Source organism: Macadamia integrifolia, chromosome 7, assembly GCF_013358625.1.
Source record: "Macadamia integrifolia cultivar HAES 741 chromosome 7, SCU_Mint_v3, whole genome shotgun sequence".
In the NCBI taxonomy this organism is placed as follows: Eukaryota; Viridiplantae; Streptophyta; class Magnoliopsida; order Proteales; family Proteaceae; genus Macadamia; species Macadamia integrifolia.
Window position 1 is genome coordinate 34,733,413 of NC_056563.1, and position 9,817 is coordinate 34,743,229.

Consider the following 9,817-nt stretch of genomic DNA (forward strand, 5'->3'; position numbering starts at 1 on the left):
TTTAACATTCAACGGTTGAGGTTTAACATTATCAAAGCAACGGATGAGATTAAAATGAAGTGTTTAAACCTTGAGAACGCTTAAGCGCTGCTACCTTTTGGTCGCAAATTATTTGACACTTTGAAGGATGTCAAAGAAAAAATCCTTTAAAAAATGATACCTAATTTTTTTGGTAGAAAGAAAATGGTACCTGTTCCTATTGTGCCATTCCAGGAACAAAAGTGGAAGAAGAGAAAGGTGAAGGTAGCAAAACCATAATGTCTAACAAAAAATAAAATAGAAATGACAAAGTTGCATCAGTCGGGAATCGAACCCGGTCTGCAAAGTGACAGGGTACTAGTCTACCACTAGACCAAAAGTGCAGGAACAATGTAAAATAATTTATTATAATTCTTTCAGTATATATAAAAAAAAAAATTTCGCGGCAGTGGTGGGTGGGAAAAAAAAAACCCCCAATAAGATTTTTTGACCGAATCCTTAAATTAATTATTCCGAATAATTCTCCGTCCGAATAATTCCCGAATCCGAATTTGCTAACTATGGGTAAGACTATAATTTACACACAGGAGCCTCATGCACTGCACTGGTACGCCCTCTTATTATCGTTTTATTTGGTCATATTAAAAATAAATAAAAATACTGCACCAGCCGGGAATCGAACCCGGGTCTGTACCGTGGCAGGGTACTATTCTACCACTAGACCACTGGTGCTTAATGATTCTCATTATTTATTATTAAAATTCATTCTGTCAAATTTTAGGCAAATTCTTTTTCTTTTTCAATTACCCATTGCTTTTTAAATTGATTTTTTGTAATCAGTTAATCTTGCCTTTTATATCATCACTTGGTCAGTTGTATTTGAGATTGGTCCAAGGATTTTGGAGCTCCACAACAGTTCGGCCGCATCCAACCTACCATTGTGGTACATATTTAATTCAACCAAGAGTGCCTTCATAGGTAGGCAACCAAGAAACATTGGCTATTGGCAGCTATGGTTTTGTTCACTCTGCAAGTATATATATGTACATTAAAAGATAATTTGCTAAAAGAGCATGAACCCTTTGTCATTGGGATGGCTGGGAACCCTAGCATACACTGTTACAATGGGATCCACCCATGAATGAATGTGGAGCCTACTATATTGACAAGATCCCAGCCATTGTAACAAGCTGGTGTTTAATGCTGAATATTCTACAAAGTTATTTGATTAATTATAAAACAATTTACAAGTTATCTCCCATGGATAATAATGTGATGGTTTATACTTTATACCCAATTGTCGTCTAGATTCACTGGGACATTTGCCGGGCACCCTTCATCGCCAGTAAAGCAGCTCCATATGCGGCCTCTGTTTGAATTGCTTTGCTTACAGGCAAACGAAGCACCCTCTCCCTAATCTTTATCCATTTCTCATTTCTTGAACCCCCTCCAGCAGTGAAAACTTCTTCCACTTGGGTTGCACCAAGATCCTTCAGTAATCCATAAGCCTTAGCCTGCATCACATGTAAATTTATCATAAGAAATACTGTCAATTGTATGTTCTTCCAGATAGAATTCACACTAGGTTGTAATCAAAACATTGAATGGAGTTTCAGTACCTCAATTCGTGCAATAGATTCTAAAATTCCATGTAAGTACTCTACATCACTTTCTGGGCGTGGATCTAACCTGAAAACAAATTGCAAATTATCAATCCACTTCTGTCATTATGCAAATGTCTGCGATTTTTCCTGAAATCTGGAAGTGCTTGAAGTTGTTCTCTCATAACTTGCTGAAAAATGAAAATATGTAAGGCCAATAGAGCAAAATCAATCATGGAAGATCACATGCAAATTCCTTTACCCTCTTAAACCTCTCTTCCAGTAACCTTGTCATTAATACAATGAGGATTGAGGAAACATCTTTTATGGGTTCTAATACAGAAACTACTTAAAAAAAAAAAGGTGATTGGATAAAAACAGTTGTTTCCAAAAATTCAGGCTCACAGAATCAACCCAAAAAAAAAAAATTCCAATACCAATGCCAATTATGTTGAAGTATTTGTGCGAGCAATGCTGCACTATTTAAACCTAGTTGTCCTCACCCAAAGATTGCAGCACATAAACCTTCCCCTCAAAATCCAAGCTGATGCATGGCCCATACTCTTGTGTCAGCAACAGAAAAGAACAGTTTCTAATGGCATTATCTTCCCTACTGGACACTATTTCTTGTCAATATATGTAACTTAATTTCTTTGACTAGGTCCATTTTGATCTCTATCCCTCCGGTCCTACATATTGAGGCGTTTCCTCTGTTTGCTTGGCTGCTTTTCGCGCTTTTGAAGAAACCGCTTTCAGCTGGCTTTGAAAGAAGAAGGGTTGGGCAGCCGTTCAAGTGTATATTATTCCGAGGATATCTAGAACCTCAAACAGTACAGCATATGTATGGTCAAACCAGTGGAAGACTTTAGCCCAGACATCATTTTTTGTCAGGCTTAGCTGCTTCTCGCATTTTTGCAATGCAACATTCATGTCCAAAAAGCGGAGTTTGTGGGTTCTAAAGAAGTTCCATTCAAAACTTTTGATCAGCATACTTTTTAGAGAAAATTATTCAGCATGTTAATTGCAAAAATAAATGAATACAAGTTCCGATGACAAAGCTAAATGAGATTTAATATACTTTGGATCTTTCTTCTTTCATCATTTGCAAAGTTGATTTACCTTGATAGCATTTTTGGGTCTGCTACAGGGAACCTTTCACCAACAGCTGGCAGAGGGTAGTAGTCAAGTGGAGAGGGTTCTAGGGGATCAATTTGTTTACTTAATTCCTCCAACTGCTTGTCTGTGAAAATATGCCTAAGAACAGCTCCTCCAGTATTTGAGGCACCACCGACAAGCCACTTATCATCAAGGCGATGACTATATACCCCAAACCGAGCATCCTCAATTCGACTGGTGCTGAGGAGCTTAATAGCAAGTGTTGAACCCAACGATGTGACCTAATCACAACCACTATAAAACTAATTAGAAAATGTATTAATTAAACTAATAAGCTTAACTACATTGAAGAAAAAGGGATCTAAAGCAGAAAAGTTCTATTAAAATATGGAGCCGAGAGAGGCTATGATCCATTGCCAAATGGGGCTCAATCTAGCATCTCCCAAGCCAAATATGGTCCAAGACCAAATCATGTGATATTCTTGGCTGCCAACTTCATTTTTCTCTTGTAACTGATACCTTACTAACAAAAATTTAAGAGACAAAATATATTAGATGGTCAGGAAAACCCATCCTGGTTGCCAAACAGCAAGTCCTAGAAAATGCAGGTACACACATGTAAAGCAATTCAATTTAACATCCCTTTTCCCATGGTTTCTTTGAGATAAAGGAAAGAATAAAGTCCTGCAGATACTCACAGCCTGCCCGGGTTGTCTAGCACGAGCTGCAAGAAAAGCAGCTATACTATCTGTGGTTCCTGTGCAGATAGCACAATCTTTCGGTAAACCTGCGAGGATGGTGGATGTCTAAAGTAAAAAAGACTTGAATCCTTTGAAGTTCAAGCAGGTCTCAAGGTGAAATATCATAAAGTTTAAATATCTAAGCTGATAAACATTTAGATCATTGATTCTAGTACATATACTCCAGACTCTTCAAAACGAGCAACAATTGTCTTAAAAAATAACAATAATCTTAGGTGTAGAGCATCAGTATGTTTGCATAGAATGCAAATAGTATTATTAACTCAGTTTAACTCCTTGTAGCCGGTATAAAGAAAATAAATTAAGTAGTTTTGGAGCCACATCCAAGAGTACTTATACATAAATAACTAGTGAAATGTAAGTTGCTGTTGACATTTCCAAAAACGAAAAAAATAACTCTTTAAACAATTAAACTAATGGATCTATGATAAAAGATCTCTGGTGTTGGCATTTCTAGTATTACACTCTCATAATATGATTAAACTGGTAATTCAGATATCTTAGGAAGTATACTAAGACTGTTTTTGGTAATCATCCAGAAAAACGTTTTTTCGTTCTATGGGAACAAAAAAATGGAATAAAGTGTTTTTTTTTTTTTAGTGAAAATGGGAAAAAGAACGCTATAAACGCAAAATGATGGAACGACAAGACCTTGTTCCGTCATTTCGGTTTCATTTCAAATACAAAATAGTGAACAACTAGGGTAATCGTTCCTGAAACAGGTTCACCAAACACCATTTTTTTTGTTTTAAAACGACATCTTGACACTGAAACTGAAATTTCTATTTTTGACACAAAACGTCGTTTCTGGAACTGAATGACTACAAAACGCAGCCTAATAGGTATGATGTTCTCATGCCATTTAAATGCTTTCTTGTTGGGTTTTTTTAACGGAAACCAAACATACCAAATTTTTCTCTAACATCTTCTTTTATATAACCAATTAAAGTTCCAGGAGCTTGGACAGCAGGAAGAATTTGTGAATATGGCTGAGAAAGCAGCCATGATGGATAGCATTCAACCTCTGGATCATATCCAACCTGTGATAAGTTCAGAGAATTTAGCATCCTTCCCCATACAGAAACTCAAAAGTGGAAAGTGGATGAGGATAATCAGCACTATAAAGCAATAATACCTTTAGAGCATTGTTGTAATCGGACACACCAAGCTTTCCATGGAGATGCCACAGCAGCCAATCTGCTTGATGGAGCAACAGGGCAGATTCTTTAATTAAACTATGAGAATTCCACCATGAAACAAGCTTGCAGAGGGTTGAAGAACCAGAACAAACAGTATGGTTTGCAGGAGCAACAGACTTGACTACTGGTAAAGCATCAGGACAGGTCTCATTATAGAGAAAGGGTCTGCATAAGGGCTCTCCTGTGGTGCTGCAGTTATGAATTTTTAGCAAACAAGGTGTTCATGTTAAGATGAAACTGAAAGGACGAGTAATCAATCAGCAAAGGATCAACCTGTCAACCATTATGGTTGTTGCAGAAGTTCCATCAAGAGATATGGAAACAATAAATGGGCGGAGGCTAACTGGGACATCTTCAAGTAGCAAGAAAAGTGTCATTCTCCAGGAACTAGCCCAATCTATTGCATTTCCACTCTGTCTAGACAACCAAATATGAAATTGTAAGTTTTGAATACAAGGGTTTTGAAAGAAAACCCATCAGTTTCTTAGGGTTTGGGAGAAAGAAAGAAAGAAAACGAAAAATATGAAATGTTACCAGATGTTGCGGATAATCCTTTTTGCCTTGGGCATGAATCGTGCCTTTCTCGTCAATAAGAGCAAATCTAGCCCCGGATGTGCCGAAATCCATGCCAAGGTAAAGCTGTGGACTAGCTTGAACTCTAGGGAGAGCATCTTCTCCGCTTTTAATGCTACCCATGATCACCATTGCTCTGCTCGTCGGGTTTAGCAGGTTACAAACCTCGGATCTTAGAAAAATTCTTCTGGAAAAATGGCGTCCTATATAATAATAAGATCAAATATTTTAAAAAACAAGAAGTTCAAAAATCAGATTTACTTATTCATAGCACGGCATCAGTGTGTGAGAGAAAGAGAGGTTTACTTTGAATTGGAGACGACAGCAGAGGAGAGAGAAAAGGAAAGGGTGGAGGGTGTGGAATTAAGGTTAGCATCTCTCACTACGCTGTGCTTCGGCGCCCAATACCTGTGGATGACAGGATGAAGCTCTCTCTAGCTTCAGCCACTTGTTTCACTACACTGTCACGGTCGCAGTCGGAGCACGAGTAAAAGTGGCCGCATGAGCTTGTTAGGCAATCGTTTGCTGATCATTCGAATCGTTTTACGATATCAAGAAACTCAAATCCTCCGTTTGGTGTCTACGGTTTATTTTTTATTTATTTTTTTAACTAATCAAAAGAATAATACCATAAACGATGAATGTTTGAACATGAAAATCATGTTCCAAACTTGGTTCAACCACCATTTTGTTGCTATGGTTGGGGAGTGCGGATCAAGTCCCGGTGTTTAATCTGTCTTTCCTTTTAATTGGTTTTTATTCTAAGTGGAGTTCAAAAGTAAATCAAACATCATATGAGGACTTGATTCACACACCTTCTTGGTTTATCCAAACAATTGTTATGACTAAGCGGATATCGGCTCACTTTTATGATATTATTTTTTTCCTATCTTTTCTAATCATGGTTTTAGAGATATTACTCAGACTGCATTTAGTAATGTTTTAAAAAAACGTTTATGATGTTTTTAAAAATGGAATAAAGCATTTGGTGCATTTATGGTGTGTGTATTTTTTTTTTTTTTAACAGAAAGTGAGGAACAAAAAAATGGAGAGAGAATTTACGGAACGACAAATGGTAGTTCCAATTTCGTTCAAACAAAAAAAAATTGATATTTTTTATACAAAAACTGAAATTTTTGTTTTTTTACACAAAATGTCGTTTTCTGAAACAAAAACATTACCAAATGCAGCCTCATACATTAGTCATTAGGATCGAACTTTCCCACACCGACGATCAAATGAGAGCGATAAGTTCAAATGTTGTCTATAGGATATAGGGGAACAATTAATGTACTATTAACCATTTGTAATATCCAACTTCCTGACCGACATTATCCATTAATCCTTATGCAAAGTCATGAACACGGCCTAATATTAAGGCTGTGTTTGGTATTCATTTAGTTTCATAGACGATGTTCAATGTCAAAAACATAATTTCCAATTTTTGTGTCATATGCAGTTAAAAAAAAATGGTGCTTGGTGAATATGTTTCAATAACGATTACCCAGTTGTTCCCAGTTGTTATTTTATTTTTTTATTATCAAAATTTTTTTTTTAATGAAATTGAGATGACGGAACAAGGTTTCATCGTTCCATCATTGTGTGTTTCTAGCCTTTTTATTTTTCGTCTCAAAAAAATTAACACCAAGTTGACACCAAATGCATAACGACAAAAACATTTTTTCTGTATAACTACTAAACGCAACCTCATACATTAGTCATTAGGACCGAATTTTCCCACACCCACGATCAAAGGAGAGTGATAAGTTCAAATGTTGTCTATAGGATATAGGGCAACAATGAATGTACTATTAACCATTTGTAATACTCAACTTCCTGACCGACATGACCCATTAATCCGGACGCGAAGTCACGAACACGACCTAATAGTAAGGCTGCATTTGGTAGTCATTTAGTTTTATAAACAACGTTTCATATCAAAAACATAATTTTCAATTTTTGTATCATATGCTGTTAACAAAAAAAAAAAAAAAAAAAAAAAAGGTTGTTTGGTGAACATGTTTTAGGAATGATTATTCCAGTTGTTCTTTTTTTTTTAATTATTAATGAAATTAAAATAGTTGAACAATATTTCATCGTTCCATTATTTTGCGTTTCTAGCCTTCTTATTGTTCGTTTCGGCAAAATCTAAATATACCAAGTTGACATCAAACGCATAATATCATAAACATTTTTCTATATAACTATTAAACGCAGCCTCAGTTTTCAATTGGAGACTATGGGGTTCGGTTGAAATTGGAATTGAACCCCACTGGTATTAAAAAATTTCAGGTTGTGTTCAGATTGACCTGTTGTATGGCTTGATATCAACTTCAAATAGCCTGAATACATATTTAATTTAATTCCATTTTTCAAGGCTTCACAATTAACGACATGATAATTAATCTATCAAATCTTACGTGGATAATAACTTACTCTCCTTGCAACGTAGATAATACGAAATAATACAAAATAAGATAAGCTTTTAGGTAGCCAATAGACATCGTGGAACAAATATCTACGACGATAAATAAATAGAAGGGTCTACATAAGAATGAGATATCCAAAGAATGGACTCTTACTAGAGTACCAAATCACTTGGCTTGGCAAATGCGTGCGGCGTGCCACTCGCAGCGCACAATGCCAGAAACAAGGGGCAGGCAGCTACCTTGTGTCTTTCTGCCTACCGCTTCTATTCTCTTGCCGGCCGGCCGGCCGGCCTGCCTGCCTACCTGTCTGATTATCTTTTCTCTTGAAATATAATTAGGCAAACCGGCCAAGTATGTTTGGTCAACTAGATAAACCTATCTAGTTGAGCCACATGATATAACTTTTATAGTTGAGCCACAAATATATCATGTGACACATTAATTTGGTAGATAGGCCAACGGATTTAGGTGTTGATATCTTTCATTTTTTTTAGGGTAATTTACCTCGTCACCCCTTGGAGAATATCACAATTGTAAGATCACCCCATTTTTTTCATCAAATTATATTCAGATCCCTTATCGTCATTCACCGTTAAGAAGTATACATCATATGTTGATGTCCATAAATTTTTTTTTTTTTTTAAATAGCAAAATACTCTTATTAAATATGAAGTACCTAAAATACCTTTATAATAAGTTCCTATCGTTTTTAACCCAAATCGATAGATTTGCTCAATTTACCTTTCTATTATATTTCGGTTTCCATCGTCTTGTTTGCTTTCCTATTTCCTTTGTCTGTCATTCATTGTATTCACAACTTCAATACATTGCAATGCATTAGCATCTTCATATAAACACGAAGCTAATATTTCTTCACATTCGAGCAGAAATCTGAATCTGAAATCGAAGCTCGACCGCAAAACACTTATGTGGTGCGTAGCTAAGAACAACGCCGAAGATTCAGCTTTGTAGATGGCTCTGGATTGGACTTGTGGACAGGGAGGTGCCGATTGTGGACCCATACAACAAGGAGGTCCGTGTTACGATCCATACAATCTCCAGAATACGGCTTCCTATGCTTTCAATGATTACATCCTCAAGCATGGAATGACGAGAGCAAGCTGCAATTTTGGGAACGCTAGAGATCTCTGTTGGAGATTCTTTACCATATTAAACATATGAATAACCCTATAGTGTTTAGAATACAAGAATCATCAACCAATCATAAAAGATTAATCATAGGTGTAGTCCCTAAACCAATAACAATAAAGTATCCCATCTTAAAATACATAACCATATAGATTTACCATATCTATAATAATCAATGAGACATCCATGACATGAACCATAAATGGGAATAAAGAATTACCTGTGTCCCATGAACATAGATCATGAACCTCTGTCCCATGTGGTTAAACATTACTCCCATGAAGATGACAATGAACTACGCAAGTGGAGTCCTTCTACTGAGATCTTCTGCAGCCTCTTACTCTAGGGTTTCCTTTTTTCCTATGCACTTGCTCTTGTGAGAAAGCCGTGCTCCTAAAACCAATAAGGCATTAAGTAAAAGTAATGGCTGCAGGGACCGTCAGTATTCTATTTATAATAGAATCCCTAAAACCCTATTCCACTCTCACAATGGAAAGAGCTAGGAGTTTCCTAATCAGAGTGGGTCTATAATTGCTTGGGCCCAATGGATCAATCGGTATCAGTTAAGCCCACATAAAATCCTAACAATCTCCCACTTGGGCTACACTGATACTGATGTCTTTCCATTGACTTATGGCCAAATAATCCCAAGAATGAACACCACTCAAACAAACTTTGATCCAATCAATAATCTCTACTGTTGAACAATAGTAGAAAATATACCTCAATATACGGTATATAACTATCTAATGTTACAGACAATAGAAAATTATCAATTCAAATCGCCTGGAAACATTAATATAAGGAGTTGATATCATACCTGTGATCACATAAAATATACATCTCCTTATAGATCCTTTATTGATCTAAAGATCAGCCTACCTTGAAAACCTCACAGGTAGAAAACTTTGATATTAATCAACACTTGACAAATTGCCATTTTCTTGAATTAATATCTTACTTTGGCATACCGCCTATGGCCAACTGCCACTTCCATGGATTTAGGTTAA

At 36.3% G+C, this 9,817-nt stretch overlaps 1 protein-coding gene and 1 non-coding gene across 4 annotated transcripts; both read right to left on the minus strand.

Moving 5' to 3' along the window:
- Positions 1-640: 640 nt before the first annotated feature.
- On the minus strand, positions 641-711 carry TRNAG-GCC. Its single transcript has one exon. It is a non-coding gene; the product is annotated as a tRNA-Gly (tRNA).
- A 385-nt stretch (positions 712-1,096) lies between these two features.
- On the minus strand, positions 1,097-5,913 carry LOC122083569 (D-ribulose kinase). Of its 3 annotated transcripts, none has more exons than XM_042651425.1 (9): positions 5,638-5,913; positions 5,191-5,432; positions 4,930-5,069; positions 4,593-4,845; positions 4,365-4,497; positions 3,395-3,483; positions 2,700-2,977; positions 1,599-1,668; positions 1,097-1,493 (listed from the first exon to the last, which is right to left on the minus strand). In XM_042651425.1, exons 2-9 carry the CDS (start codon positions 5,359-5,361, stop codon positions 1,290-1,292), a joined length of 1,338 nt encoding a protein of 445 aa, XP_042507359.1. In that variant the 5' UTR covers positions 5,362-5,432; positions 5,638-5,913; the 3' UTR covers positions 1,097-1,289. The 3 variants fall into 3 exon arrangements, with proteins under 3 accessions (XP_042507359.1, XP_042507358.1, XP_042507361.1); XM_042651424.1 differs by having other exon boundaries at positions 5,536-5,912; XM_042651427.1 differs by having other exon boundaries at positions 4,930-5,073; positions 5,536-5,910.
- Between the last annotated feature and the right edge of the window lie 3,904 nt (positions 5,914-9,817).